Source organism: Canis lupus, chromosome 20 (genome assembly GCF_003254725.2).
Source record: "Canis lupus dingo isolate Sandy chromosome 20, ASM325472v2, whole genome shotgun sequence".
Lineage (NCBI taxonomy): Eukaryota > Metazoa > Chordata > Mammalia > Carnivora > Canidae > Canis > Canis lupus.
This window is the reverse complement of record NC_064262.1, coordinates 13,138,234-13,154,299: the sequence shown is the minus strand read 5'-3', so window position 1 is coordinate 13,154,299 and position 16,066 is coordinate 13,138,234. Positions and strand designations below refer to the sequence as shown.

The 16,066-nt window shown below is 38.6% G+C and overlaps 1 protein-coding gene across 11 annotated transcripts in view; it reads left to right on the top strand.

The window, feature by feature from the left end:
* ITPR1 (inositol 1,4,5-trisphosphate receptor type 1) overlaps positions 1 to 16,066 on the top strand; it is a 318,713-nt gene that overhangs the window by 111,741 nt on the left and 190,906 nt on the right. For all 11 annotated transcript variants that reach the window (XM_025451109.3, XM_025451124.3, XM_025451147.3 and 8 more), the window contains exons 5-6: positions 4,500 to 4,615; positions 13,268 to 13,354. In XM_025451109.3, coding sequence (XP_025306894.3) covers positions 4,500 to 4,615; positions 13,268 to 13,354 — 203 coding nt within the window. The remainder of the gene's footprint in view (positions 1 to 4,499; positions 4,616 to 13,267; positions 13,355 to 16,066) is intronic.

Genomic DNA, 16,066 nt, shown 5'->3' with positions numbered 1-16,066 from the left:
TTTATGTTATGTGAATTTCACCTCAAAAAAGTTCAAACATTGATAAAATGCAGAATAAAAATAACAGTCCTATATCTGATACCTCATGCCTTCCACGTTCCAGAGGCAGCAATTTAGAATATTTTAACATTTTTTACTGGTATTTACCCGTTTTTCTAGATGATGTGTATCTCTTGATGTCTGTAGATTAATCTATTATAAATCTCTTCTGTTGACTTCCTGTTCTTACAGATGAGGTTGGCTTTCTGACACCCTCTGCTCCTCTTCCATCCTCGCATTAGAGTTGTACCACTTCTTTTTGGCTAGACTAGTATTCAGTCTTTGATTTTTGTGACTATGTAAATATTGTTCGCTCTTGAGCTATCAACATACTTGATTTTAATGTGCAGCTTTCCCGTGGAGTTAGTAATAATCTTATTTTTCTTTGGGTACATAATTCTTTCATAGCACATACTGAGTCTTCTCTCCTTGTGAAAAGCCTCTGTATGTTTCCGTGTAGGAGGGGGATGGAGGCATGTGTCACTCCTGGTTCCCACCACCGTGCTCAGCCCCTGGAGCCCTTTGTCCTTGCTCTGGGTTGGGCAGTAATGTGTCCTGCACAGTGTTATCCTGGGTTCCTGAGCTTTTCCAGGGTTCCACTGAGCAAACTGGCTTCCTTCTCCCTGGTACCCCTCTGCAGATACTCAGGCTTCATGTCTCTTTATCTATCCATCCCTCCATCCTCTTTCCATATTCATTTATTGCAACTTAGGAAGATGGAACTGAGTTTAGTAGAGGGTGGATTTGGGTTTTTCTGTTTTCTTCTGGGGAGAGGGAAAGAGGGAGGAAGGGTCTTTATTCTGCCCTGCCTGGTCACAGATGGGTAGTAGCTACATTGTATTTATAAAGCTGACTTCCTCAACTTTTCTCCTCTTCAGCATCTCTATCCTTCTCCTGCCCCCTGCCCTTACTCCTTAAATAATTCCTGTATTTCCAACCTGCTAGGTGGTGGATGGCTTATTCAACATTTCAGCTTGAATGTTTCATAGGCATCTCAAACTAAGCATAGTTAAAATTAGTAATTTCTTCTTTTCTCCCCAAATCTACCCCTCCCAGCCTTCCTTTTCTTAGTAGGCACCAATAACAAAAAGGAGGCTCCCTTATCAGGTTCTTTGCTTATAGGCTTTGGTTGCTTCTCACTGCTGTTAAAAGAATAATTACATGCCTCACCAGGGTCTATACAATCCTACATAATGCAGCATCTGCTTATGTCTCTGGCCATGTCTCTTGTAACTCTTCCTGTTGCCTGTTACCTTCCAGGCCATCTTTTCAAATTTTTTTTTAACCTTATCAAAATTTCTTTCACTGAAGGGCCTTTGCACTTGCTAGTCCTTTTGTATGGAAGGCTTTGCCTCCCGATGTTTATCAAGTGGCTCCTTCACACCCTTCAGTTCTCTGTCAGACACCACTGTCCTGGGGGTGCCCGTCCTGATGACCTTGTGTAAGATGCAGCTCCCCTCCAGCAGGATACTGTATCAGTATATAATTCTTTCCTCCACCATACTTTTGACTTGAGTAATTCAAGTTGTGTCTTTAGTTTTTTGCTGTCATGAAGAAACTTGCAAGATGGGCTCAGTGTTCTGTTTTCAGCACCCAGCACACACTAGGCACTTTAGTAAATGGTAACTGAATCAGTGAATAGATTCCTGGGCACTTAGAACTGGAGGTGGCTTGAGAGAACTTCCCTGTCATTACTTGGGGGAGCTGTAGAGATGATAACAATCTGGGCATTAATTCAGCAACGATCACTTGCACTCTTTCTGTACTCCTAGGCCCTGGGTAACAAGTATATGCCAAACAGACAAAAATCTCTGCACTCAGGAGGCTTTTGTTGTAGAGATGTGGATGGTGTGTAGAGAACAGGGTTTCGGCTGTTCTTTGGCAGCCTTTATTATCTTAGTCCCTAGGAGGCTCCCTCTGAGAGAGCTTCTTTGCTTTCTCCCCCAGGCACCCTGTTGCGGAGGGCTCCATAAACACCTATGGCTCCTCTTGACATCTTCTGGGGTTTTTTTGTTTGTTTGTTTTTTGTTTTCTCTAACGTGGGGCTTGAACTCACGACCCTGAGATCAAGACCTGAGCCGAGATCAAGAGTCTGACACCTAAATGACTGAGCCACCCCGGCGCCCCTTTTCTCTTCTCTTAACTATGCACCACAAGTGCTCATTTCATAGTTAAATGCATCTTCAAGCAGTTGACTATTCTCCCTCCAACCAAGTTCTGGGATGCTGTTTAAACCATAGAAGATTACTCATGGCCTGTTCTGTCTGGGTTCCAGCCCAGTCAGCCCTTCAGCACTTAACCCAACCCTCTATTCAGCAAACTACTTCTGTGTTAGCCCAGTATGGCATCTGCTAAAGCTTAGGAATATTCAGGAGTAATTTTTTGAAAGCCTAGTTTAGTTTATTCTTCAAAGGCCTAAAATAACCCTTGTCACATAAGGTATTCTTTGTGGCATTTCTTTGGCGTGAGGATCAAACCACTGTGTATGTGTGTATATGTACGTGTGTGCACACGTGTGTACATGCATATATAAAATATACACACACACACATATATATACACACACATGTATACACACACATGAGCACACACACACAGGTACTCCTTTCTCTCAAATATGTATTATATATTCTTCTACTGGATTTCCTGTATTTGTGTGTTTCTATACTTAGCACAGTATTAGCATCCAGTGGAACTTTAATTTTGCCCTGCTGTGCCGTCCAAATAGCAAAGGGCAATGTGGAGCCGCTGACTTGCAGAATTTTGGAAGGTTAGTTTAACATCACATTTGAATTGCTTAATTTAATTTTCTCTTTGAATCAGTTGCTAAGCAACTGGGAAGACAGGACAAAATCAGCAAGGCTAATTTGGTTCTGTTACTAGTTTGTTAGCATTTCTTATATTTACATAGCTGGTTGGTTGTAAATATGCTTAATCCAATGCAATGTTTTGTCCAAGGAAAACGGTTAGTATAGAAGTTATGGCAAGGCTTTGGTTGAATTGATAGTACTTAAATTTATACTCTCATCCTAGGTGAAGGTAAAGTCAGTCACCTGAAGTTTTGAACCTGTATTGTGTAGCCCAATTATTTAAGTGGGGTGTTTGACTTGGCTGTCCCAGGAACACTTGTAGAATGGTACTTTCCATTGCATGTTAATCCCTTGGCATTATAGTTCCAGCCTGATTGTTCCTAGAATCAACTTAAATTCTTTTGTTTGTAATTCATACCATTTAGCAATTATCATATGAAGTGTGTTGGAGGAAAAAAAAATAGACCATTTTACTCTCATTATTGATGAAATTTGAAATTGTTTACTTTATTTGGCCCATAAAATAAATTCTCTGTCAAATATTAATATCAATGGCATACCTGTTTTTGAATGCCTTTTAAGTGACGTGATTATCAAGGAAATCACCTTTGTCCAGCCCACCTCTATTTACTGCCAAAGATAGGACCTTTAGAGCTGACAGTTTCCCGGTTGTATGTGATTATTTACATGGTAATTGGGGGTTCACATATGTCAAACTGGTAGGAATATTGTCTCAATGATGATATTAAGTTGCTACTGATACAGTAAATGACAGTAATCTGTGGCTTTCATAAAATGTGGGGACAGCAGTTCTATCTTTTAATAGATTATTTGTGGTGTCCTTTGTTTTCTAAAAATCTAGATGACCTCTTTTATATGCCCTAATGATTACTTTGAATTAGATGGATTATGTTCTTGATAATTATGGGTATCAGTGGTTTGGTTTTATATTTACCTTATAACTGCTTATGACTAAGTAGAATTATTTAGTGAAGAAGATTACAGAAAGGAGGAAAGTACTTTTTCTACAATTAAATGATCTTTTATATTTTTTCCCCAACAGTGTCAATTATTTGTTCAGTACTTTGTAAAAATTCATTGATCCCAACTAGAAGAAATAGTCTGAATTAGAGCAAAGTCCTAGTTGATAGCAAATTAACTTTTGTTGTTTTGAGAGAGAGATTTGGTGAAGACCATAACTAGGTATTTTCCTATTCAAGGTCCTTTAAGAGAATCTGTTTCAGTGAACAAATGAGAATAAGTGTGTGGTTAGTAGATTGAAATTTCCTTAGAAGCTTGTTCTTGAAATACTTCAGGGTATACTTTTTCCAAACCTGGGTTTTTGTTCCAGAATTATTAATTTTACTCTACAAAGTACTTAACCATTTGAAAAACCCAATTATGTCAAAATGTAAACTTCTCAGGGAATAAGCTTAACTGGCTGTGTGATAGTGACAGTGACATTGAATTAACTGACTTTCTGAAAGCCTCAGTTTCCTCACCTGGCACCTTACATGTGGTGTGAATTAAAGGTCAGAGGAGAGATTCCTAAAAGGGCCTTGTCTTGTCATTTGTACTTACGTATAATGTTTTTTCATAGTTTGAGTGCATCTGGTTTCTCAAAAACACTTTTATTTGTTTCACTTCTAGATTGCCTCTTTAAGCTATGTCCCATGAATCGCTACTCTGCCCAGAAACAGTTCTGGAAAGCTGCTAAGCCGGGAGCCAACAGCACAACAGATGCGGTGTTGCTCAACAAACTGCATGTACGTATTGTGAGGGGCCTTCCCTAGATGAGGGTCTTAGGAGCGGCCACCTGGGTTGTGTCTGAGTAAAATGGATTAGTTATGCAACTCTCCAGCTCTGGGCACTGCCTTTCACATGTCCTTTGATTAAAGGATGAAAGGGAACTGGCCCTACGGAAAGATAGTCCTAGTCATCCTGGGATACCTTGAGAGTTACTGTTTTCTTAGCCAGTGTCTTTCTCGGATGACTCTAGCGAAGAGTACCAGTTATGAGCGCAAGTTCTTGAGGCAAATCCTGGCTACGTCACTCACTCATTGCTGATTTTGGAAAAGTTAATTAGCTCTTTGGTGGCTTCATTACCTTCTTAGAAAATGGGAACGTTAATAATATCCACATCAGAAGATTAGTGTGAGAAGTACATAAATGAAGCCTATAAATGGCACATAAACAGTGCCTGCAACATAAGTGCTTAATAAATTTTAGCGTATCATTGTATTTATCTTAACTATTAGTTGGCATATAAGTGAGAAGCTTATTCTGCTGATGTGCTGTGTGACGATGAGCAAGTTTTTGAGCCTCCCTGAGCATATTTCTCCCTCTGTAAAATGATGACATCATTTTCTAGTGTCTAGTATCTAGATGACCTAATTTTTCTCTGAGGCTAATTTGTACAGAACTACTTTGAGATGTTTAGAAGGACATGACATATATCCAATATAGTATTATTAAAATTGCAACCTGTTCACTATCCCCCTTTATTGCTTTATTTTTCTCAGTGTCATTTATCATAATTTTTCTAATTTACTTTATTGGCTGGCCACCCCCACGAGTATATAAACTACTTGAGGGCACAGGTTTGGTTTAGGTTTGTTCATTGTTGTCTCTCCCATGCCTACAATATGTGAGACTTAGTGATTTATTTCACTTCATTTTTTTAAGCACCACAGGCTGTTAATAATTTTGCTACCTTTGTACTTTCAGTCTGTCAATTTAGAACATTCTTCTCCTGACTCTTCCTAAGACAAGACCTTTGCCTCCTTCATATCTCTGTTTGTTACTTCAGTGAGGTCTCTTCTCACCTCCTTATCTAAGCAATCCCCTGCTAACTGTCCTCCCCTACAACACTCTCTATTTTTCTCAGCACTGATAATAGTCTGCAGGTATATTTAGTTCTTCCTTAATTATCCTCCCTCATTCATTAAAATGACCACTCCACAAGATGAGGAATAGTGACTGGCTTGTTCACTGCTGTGTCCCTAGTGCCTGTGATAGTATCTGGCATATAGTAGGTGCTTATGAAATATTTGTTAAATGAATGAGCACCATTGTAGGTGATCAGGATAAAACTGTGACAGCATCTGAATCCTCTTGGAGCTTAATAGCTAAGAGTAATAGCTAATAAGGAGTAAAGAGGTGGTGACAAGATAGTGAAGCAAGTTGTATTACAAGGTGAACCTAAAAGTGCCTTAGGAGGTTGTGAGAACACCTAGAAGGGGCACCCAAATTCATCTTTGTGAATAAGTGTAGGTGATGTGATAGGGATGGCTTCCTCGAGGAAGAAGTGACAAACCTCAGTCTGAGACACCTGCGAAGGGTGTAGAGAGTAGAGAAGAAGAAAGAACAGAAACAAATAGGTTGGTTTGAATACTTCAGGAATTGCATCATTACTTTCATGATTTTAGGGCAGACATTCTCAAGCCCAACAGACTCCGTCTTAATAGAAAATACTACGTAACTCTATGAACAGGAAATAACATTCATAAATAATACAACCTCTGAAGACACCAGATTTAAAAAATGAATTATAAAGGAAAAATAAAAAGAAAGTAATAAATCTTACAATTGTGTGCTTTAGTAAGTTAATGCTTGGGCAGGATTACTCTAGAGGACTTAAGGAAGTAAATAAATGCTCACTCCTGTTTGCATAAACTCTGAATGAGGCAGCCAAAGACTGTGACTCAGGTAGGTGTGTAGTCGTGGCCCCCAAAAAACATGTTTTTCATAAGTAATTTTCCAAAATGGTGAGCAGATCTTGGTAGTATTACAAAGAGTGCAAAGTACATTCTTCCTTTTTTTTTTTTAAATAGACTTGCATTTTGGGTAAATGTTTTAGTGGTAATTAATGGTAATTAAACCATGTAAAACTCTGCTTTGTGTTGGTATGTAAAGTGTAGTTAGGAGCTAGACCTAGAAATTACAGATAGCCTTTTAACCCATGTGAATGTCAACCAGACATAAAACTATACAATGGCATAAAACTAGGATGAATGATGCTTTTTCCTTATACAACACTGTACTATGCATTTTGGGGCATCCAGCATCCCTGGCTCCTATCCATTGAATATCACTAGCACCCCCTGCATCCCCCAACCATTATGATGTCTCAGGGTCCTCCTGAAGTCAGTGCTGGGACTATGTGAATCTAGTTGAATGGGTCGGGCAAGATAGTCTAATCTTGCACATCTCTCTCATTAGCTTGTTAGTACTTATGCCTTTTGGGATTATCTCAGAGGAAGTATGTCTTTCGTAGTTCTGACTTTTCTTTTTCTGGTATGAAAATCATTCTGTTCAATGAGATCTTATTCATACCTCTCAAAAACCTTCTTTTTCCTATGCTTATTATAGCAGGAATTGTAAATTCAGATTCCTTTTGACCATGCAGGAAGCCAACAGGAATAAAAGGAACTTGGTAGGCCTGGTTGCTAAGTGGAATGTTCATGTGTGTGGGTCCACAAGGGGGCAGTTCCTTCCCCTTGCTGTTGCCATGTGGGAAGGTGAGCCCAGAGCTGCTGCTGCATTTGCTACTTTTTGAAGAGAAGCTAAAAATTCATGCTTTATATCTGAGATCTCAACTTTTAAAAAATGTCAGCACCTATTCAATTAAAATTTGAAGCATACACTCAGTACAATAATGTCTTAAGCTGGATGGGGTTGTTTAGCCACCCGTTTGCAACCTGTGATTAAGTGTTATGTTTCCTTTCAATGGAAATTCCTTTTAATGCTCCTTCCCATGAATGAGCTGTGAAAAAAACTGCAGTTGAAAAAAGATTAATCTTGAAGGTGATCAAGAACTCTGAACTCTTTATTAAAAAGAAAAAAAAAAGAAATAAAATAAAATAAAATAGCTCTTACATGTTGTTTGTTATTAAAAAGCATTTTTTAAAAGGAAACAAGTACTTTTCCCTGATGTAGGATTACTGATATAACTTGGATATTGACTTTGTGCATTTCCTACTTTCCTCTTATTTGGACTTTTTTTTTTCTTCCTAGTGTCTGGAAGTCATGTACATGTTTTAGTGCAGTCATTAAAATGTTGTATTTTGGGCAGCCACTTGCCTTTGGGGGTTGATGGCAAGTCTCCAGTGGGTTTTCGTTTTTATTTTTGTCAACTACTGTGCAGCACCCCAATCAAAGGTCAGATTATTTTAAATTAATGCCATTTAAGGAATTAGTTGTCTAGACCACTTGAGATCCTTTTGACCAGGATAAACAACATATAAACAGCATTCTGAGGGAGAATGACATCTAGTGGCTGGTTATGGTGTGTTCATTCCCTCCACAGGACTGGACTCTAACTTTTCTCGTCATGATTTCTCAAGTCTTTTGGCAAAATGAACTTCTCCCACTTGCTAATCACATAATGTGTTCTGTAGGCCTTGACTACTGTTTGCTGATAGTCTTTTGACCTGTGCTGTTTTGGTTCTGAGAAACGGTCAATTATATTAAGTCATAGTCTTGACAAGCTAGGAAGAGCCAGAGGAGTAACAAATCTCTTGTCTTTCAAAGCCTGGATCCTTTATTGCTTGTTTTCAGAAGCCTTAATTCCATATCATATTACACAATGTAGAGCTTTTTGACCTTAAATAACCTTTCCCCACTGTTCCAATGATCTTTCTATAGTAACTGAATAATGGTCTCTCTATTTTTCTGAAATAAAATAACAGGTGGCTATGATAGGGTTGACCTTGATGTTGCTTGAGAAACATGGTAATATCCATGGTGAACCATGGTGTTAGAGACCATAGCATTAAATGTGATTGCTTCCTTAGAAATTCAAAATGGTCCTTAACCCAGTATGTCAGGGAAAAGAGCAATAGATATTTAAATTATTAGATTTTAAATTTTGAAAAGGTAACACATTTAAGATGACTTAAAAAAAATCCAGGCTATTTTCCACAGAGATATGATGAGGTTTTTGAAGAAATAACACATATGAGCATTATAGGAAAATAATTCCAAAATATACATGAGTAAGAAAAGGAAAAAAAAAAATACAATCCCTAAATCTTACTCCTCAAATATAATCTTGGTTTATATTTGGTGTGTTCCCCACCATTATATTCCTGTATTTCTACTTTTTTAAAAAAAGATTTTATTTATTCATGAGAGAGAGAGGCAGAGATATAGGCAGAAGGAGAAGCAGGCTCCCTTGATGTGGGACTTTATCTCCAACCCGGAATCATACCCTGAACCAAAGGCAGATACTTAACTGCTGAGCCATGCAGGAGTCACTGTTTCTACATTTTTTTTTTTTCCTGGGTATTTCTATGTTTTGAAGTATCAATGGGAGCATACTGCTGTCTTCTCTTTAACTCACTTTTTTCACTTAATATGTTATGAATAAATACAAATCTTTTATCTTCGTTTTTAATGGCTACATGCTTCCTTCACTATATGCCAGTGCTGTAATTTTACATAGCCAATCCTTGTAGGGTGAGTGATATTCAGAATCCTGACAGCTTTTTATAGTATTGAAACTAGCTGTTATGGACTTGTATGTGTGCAAGATTGTCTTTTTAGGAGATATTTCTAGAAATGGAATCGTTGAATCAAAGTCGTACCCATTGAAAAACTTTGAGAGACATGGCCAGATAATCCTTCAGAACGTTTTGTCAGTTCACTGTCTTACAGTGTAGGCCATTCCTTAGGATGTACTTGAGGGGTTTAACAGACTAAATCGTGTTCTGTTCAAGGGTGAGGCAACCTCAATCATTGGGCCCAGGTATGGGTCTGAACACATTTGGTATTTAAGTATTTAGTAAAGAGTAAAATGAGTTGAAGAGTTTTCTCCTTAAACAAAGTATGCTTATGCTTATAAGAAAAAGCGAAATCTTCAAATGATCCATAAGGTTAATGCATTGAATGTTCATTCAGTAGTTATGTAGACTTGGTTATCATTCAGCCTTTTAACAGTGTTTCAGATGTGACCTTCAGTATTTTAAGAAACGTTCTTAGGTATTTGTTCTCCAATATTACTTTCTAATTTTAATTCCTGTCTTTTTAGACAAATGCCCTTTAATGCTGGTGATATTTAATTAGTTTTTAATACAGAATATATGCCTTTATTTACTCATTCATTCACTCATTCATTCATTCATTCATTTGAGACACCAAGAGAGGCAGAGGGAGAAGCAGACTCCCTGTGGGGAGCCTGATGTGTGGGACTCAATCTCAGGACTCCAGGATCTTGATGAGCCAAAGGCAAACACTCAACCACTGAGCCACCACCAGGTGCCTCTGGAATATATGCCTTCTGGATGACTAACTTGATGTTTCTCTTTAGACATGCCACCAAACACTGAGTTGCCACTCTTGTACTTCATCTAAACGTAGGTGGGAACTTAATATTTTAGATTAGTGCTTCTTAAACTGAGGCCACTGAAAATGGGGAGTAAAGAGAATGTCATGAGAATTTTCTGTCTTAAACAGTCACCTTTACATCATTTAAGTCCAGGAAACACTGCTTTATGGTTTACTAAAGATGAGTCCTTTCAGTGTGAGGTTTTGAGTAGAAAAGAAATATATTTGTTGGAAAATTTGTTTTATTTTATTGACTGTATTGATTTTTCCTGCTTGGACATTTTTTCTTTCTTGAACTTTCTGTCCATATTAGCTGAAAAACTGCTAAGCAGAAAGCACAAATGCCTAAAAAGTCTGAACCTTCCTTCCAAGTGGATTCAGTCCAGTGTTGTGTTTGGGAGACACCTGCAGAACCCGTGGATACTCTAGAGACCTCTGGAGAGGTGCAGCACAGACCTGAAACTAGGGAGAACAGGAGGTGGGAGAAGTCATAGAGAAGGTGTTGATGGAGGGAAGGAGAGAGCCAAGAACTTCTGAGGGCAGTTTGGATGCCTAGGATTGCCATGTGGTCCGCACTGGTATAATTTCTGGATATGTCTTGAACCCAGTGGATTTTATCCTTGTGTAACAGAGAAGCAAACTGGTAACTAATTCGAGGAGAGAGGGGGAGGGAAACCTTTGAATAGACCATTGTTGTGCAGGGTTGAGACAGATGTAAGGAATTTAGAGTGATCTACATAACATAGGCAGATCATTCCCTCCTGTAAAGTGGTTTCTTTTTGGTTTAGGATTGCTTTCTGCAGTTTATTTTTGTCAAAAGATGTACCTTCCTAAAAATACCTACACTGAAGGTAGAGGTGGAGCAGATGCTGAATTTGAAGCAAATGGAAAGATTCTTTGCCTCTCCAACTTCCTCTACCAGTTGAAATTCTCATCATTAGAACATTTCTTAATTTTGGAAATGTATATATAATAATAATGGTTAGAATCTATTGAATGCCTATTATGTTTAACGCACACATTTTCTATGATCTCTACAACAGTCAAAAAAAGCTTGCATTGTCCTCATTTTCTGAATGAGAATACTGAATGAGGCTTGAGGAGATTAAGTAACCTGGCCAAGATGGTAAAGCTGGTACATGCTGGAACCAAGCCCAGAAGGTCCTTTGCAAATGCAGACTGTTCTTGGGAAAGAGGTCCCTTAGCCTCTTGGCATCTGGGGGCATCTGGCCTCCAGGAAGAGAACAGTGGAAACTCTTCTGAAATGCACAGCTGGTCACCAGGGGTTTATTATCCATCAGATTAGATACTGAATTTCTTCCCTGTTAATTTATTTCTCTTGGACCCAATCTAGGTGTGGGGGACAGGGCTTGGAATAACAGTTTCTTTATTGCCTAGGACAAAACTATTTGCCCTTCAGCTTTGTTATAATATGGTAACAGTACTTTCTGAGATGTACAAACAAATGAATAAAAATGCCTTTCAGGTTGATGGCCGTGGCAGACTATTCTGGAACCCTCTATTCAGCTTTACCAGTTCCTGAGCATGCCAGATTTGGACTAGTAATGTCTCCCAGCTCAATATGTACCTATAGATTTACAGTTAACTCAAATGCAAGTCTGAGGATTATCTCTGCTACTTAGTAGATGTATAATCAAAAAAAAAAATCCAACATCATTACATTTTATTTTTTAAATCGAAGCATAGTTGGCACACAATGTTACCTTAGTTTCAGGTGTACAGCATAGTGATTTGGCATGTCTATATGTTAGGCTGTGCTCACCACAAGCATGGGTCCCATCTGTCACCATACAACACTATTACAGTATCATTGACTATATTCTCTGTGTTTTGTCTTTCATCCCCATGACTTACTCATTCTATAACAGAAGGCCTGTGTCTCCAATGCCTCTTCACCCATTTTGCCTAACCCCACCTCCTTCCTTCTGGCAGCTACCAGTTTGTTGTCATTATATATTGGTCTCTCTCCAGTTTTTCTGTGTTTTCTTTGTTTTTGTTTTGTTTTGTGAGGGCTTGAACTCCTAACCCTGAGAACACAACCTGAGCTGAAATTAAGAGTTGGACACTTAACGGAATGAGCCACCTAGGTGGCCCGTGTTTGTTCATTTGTTTTGTTTTTTAGGTTTTACATGTAAGTGAAATCATATACTTTATTTGACTCCTTTCACTTAGCATAATACCCTCTAGGTTCATCCATGTTGTCATGCATAGCAAGATTTCATTCATTTTAATGGCTGAGTGATACTCCATTATGTGTGTGTGTGTGTGTGTGTGTGTGTACACATACCACAACACAGGTAAGTGATTTTTAAAATAAGACATTATTAAGCAAAATTTCAAATGTACACAGAAGTAAATGTTATAGAAACCCCTTGTGTATCCACTATACAACTAATTGCAATGTTGAATAAACCTTTTAATCTCTGTTTTTTTCTTCTTTAAAATATGAATAATGATCTTCACTTCAGGGAACTACTATAAAAATTAAATAAATTATAGTAATATCTAACAATAATAACCAACACTCTGTAAATGCTGCCATGACCAGGCACAATGGTATGTGAGGGTGTAGGTACTATTTTTATCCTCATTTTACAAAAGTAGAAACCGAGTCTCATGAATGTTGAATAATACATTCCAGGACACAGAACCAGAAATTACCCGAAACTAGCATTTAAATTCAGTTTTATTTTACAACAAAACCTTAAAAGAGGGCTTTTACAAATCATAAAAAGGCTATGCAAATTTTCTCCCACCCCTACCCTATTTTATTCAAAAATATATAAGCTTTTGACGTACGTAGTCTTAACCTAAGCAGATGTCCATGAAGGCCTGAAAAAAAAAAAAAAAAAAAAACCTTTAAAAAAAGCCAAGAGGGCCAAGAAAAACAAGGGCAGAGTGGGTTGATTTCCTGAACCCCTTGCTCATTTTGCTTAGCCTCAGGGCATACCTAACTATTTGCTTATTTCTGTGGTTCTCATATGAACTGGCGACATTGGTTTTGCATCACTGTGGAGAAATAGAAGCCATTGTTTCCTCTTTGTGACCAGTCTTCCTTCTCCCTGTTACAGCATGCTGCAGACTTGGAAAAGAAGCAGAATGAGACAGAAAACAGGAAATTGCTGGGGACCGTAATCCAGTATGGCAATGTGATCCAGGTAGGTAGGTCACGGCTGCTCTTCTCTTCCGGAGCTAGAGCGTTACAATGAACAGAACTAAAAAACACTTGAGATCTGGTGTGGACAGCTTTCATCAACAGGACTCCCATGGAGACAGCCAGTCTGTTGCAAAAGGTCTCGTGTTTCTTCTTATATGGGGTGGATTTTTAGGCTTTTGAGTTGGCCCTCTCTCAGTGCGAGAACCCACTACTCTGCCCTGTAGTTGGTAATTTAAGTTGTGTGCAGATATTTTAAGTGGGAAGTTCCCTATCTGGAAACGAGCCTGGCTGCTGCACTTTTGTTACACTTGCCTTCCTTGAAAGTTCTATTAGGTGAAAATTGGCTTCCCCACAACTTTTATCTGTTGGTTTAAGAATTACTCACAGGGCCAATAAGAGCAATTCTGTACCTTCAGATAGAATATTTGCTGATAGGTCTCATATCTTGTCTCATGGGTTGTGAGGTTTACTTGTTTATCCCTTGTGCCTTTAAAGTTGGCACGGGGATAAAACACACAAGAGGAAATAGCTACTGCGGGGTTTGCTAAGAAAATCTATCTGGGTCTATCCTTGCAGAAAATAGTGCGTGAGTCCAATGCCAAATGTAGCCTTTTTCTTTCTTCCTTCTTTTCTTTTCTTTTTTCTTTTCTTTTTTTTTCTTTTTTTTCTTTTCTTTTCTTTTCTTTTCTTTTCTTTTCTTTTCTTTCTTTTCTTTTTCTTTTCTTTTCTTTCTAATTGCTTTCTTGCTTTCTTTCATCTTTTTCTTTCTTTCCCTTTCTTTCTTTTTCTTTCTTTCTTTCTTTCTTTCTTTCTTTCTTTCTTTCTTTCTTTCTTTCTTTCTTTCTTTCTGTATTTATTTTAGAGAGGGAATATATGCATGAGTGGGGGAGGAATAGAGAGGAAAGGACAGGGAGTAGAAAGAATCTGAAGCAGACTGCCCACTGAGTGCAGAACCCAACCCAGGGCTTGAGCTAGCGATCCTATGATTGTGACCAGGGCCAAAACCAAGAATCTGAGGCTTTACCAGCTAAGCCACCCAGGCGCCCTTGTAGCTCTTTTCTGTTTATGTAGATGCTGGATCATTTTGATACACAAAGGGTAATAGTTACCAATTTTTAAAGACCTGACCCATTTGGTTATCTTGCTTCATTATTTACGTTTCTGAAAGATATTGCTTATCATTTATACTTGACTGGCTACAAAGGAATTCTTTCTCATCGTTATTTCTGAAATAGAGAGCAGTGATAATCTGGAGCCTGGAAAAAGTACTATTGCCACATTGGTAATAGCAACCTTTTATGTTTAAATGGTTTATTATTATTTGGCCTTTTGGATAGTAAAGTAGCTTTTGAAAATAGGTCCTACCAATCCCACTCCACCTCCCTTTCAACTTCTGTCCAACTGAGAAAAGACACAAAGGGCCAGTCAGGTGGGCCCAGATTTCAGTATCAGCTTTATTACTGGGCCAGACCAGTGCCTTCAAACTCAGGACTCCCTGATGTCGTTAGAGAGTACGGCTTGAACTGAAGATGGAAGGTGGGCATAGGGGCTGAGAATGTAAACTTTTAAGTGTATTCCAATTCGGATTATGGGACTTAATGACTGAGATTTTGGGCAAGAAATGTTCCCATTGCCTCAATTTGCTCACTAGCAAAATGAGAATAATCATGGTATCGTTTCCTAAATGATTGAGAGGTATCTCTCAGAGTAAGCTCTGAATATATTTTAGCTTATATTACTTATTACTTCTTCAAAGCCTGGACCTTGGGATCCATCTCTAGGTAATATCAGTTTATAAACCAACTGAGTTCAGCACCTGGACAGATGTGCAGAAAATCAGGGGCCACTCACCAGGGTAACAATGAAGACTTAAGAGGGCATTGCCTTCCCCTTGTGTATAACAGCCAACGGACGTCAGGAGCTCACAAATCAGACTCATGACCCTAATAACATTGATAGGAGCATGTGGATCTCCTAAGAAGGTTCTAGAAAGTGTATCGATTAACATATAAAAAAGGGATATTGGCAGTTGGCAATGAAGTTCCATGCTGGTCTTAATATTTCTCCAGGATTTGGGTAATCTTTCATCTACCCTTCCGTCTTCTCTTATAGCCTGTTAAATTTGGAAGCATTAATTAATACTTCCTGGTACAGACCCACTATGAGACAAGTTGTTTCCCATTTAGATCTTTGGTTCTCCCAAGAATTAACAATAAAGTAGTTAGCATTGAAGATGGAAATTTGGGACACCTGGCTGGCTCAGCAGTTAAGCATCTGCCTTCAGTGCAGGGAGTGATCCTGGAGTCTCAGGATCGAGTCCCACATCGGGCTCCCTGCATACAGCCTGCTTCTCCCTATGCCTATGTTATTGCCTCCCTCTCTCTCTCTGTATCTCTCATTAATAAATAAATAAAATCAAAAAAATAAAAAAAAAGAAGACGGAAATTTATAGCAGCCATGTTATTCCATATGAAACGATACCCCCTAACGACCTAACAGGGTCATCTCTTAAACTGTTTCTTATGCTCAAAAGTGCCTTTCCTTAGCTCTATGTTAAAGTCAGGGATATTCAGATTGCAGTTCCTCAGCTCCTTTATATGGGATTAGGCTCCTTCCTACCTGTTAACAGATGGCAGAGTGCTGTTCCCTGCAAATGGTGCTCTTGACCTAAACAACATCCATCTTGTCCACAGCCATGTTGGGGGGAAAAATA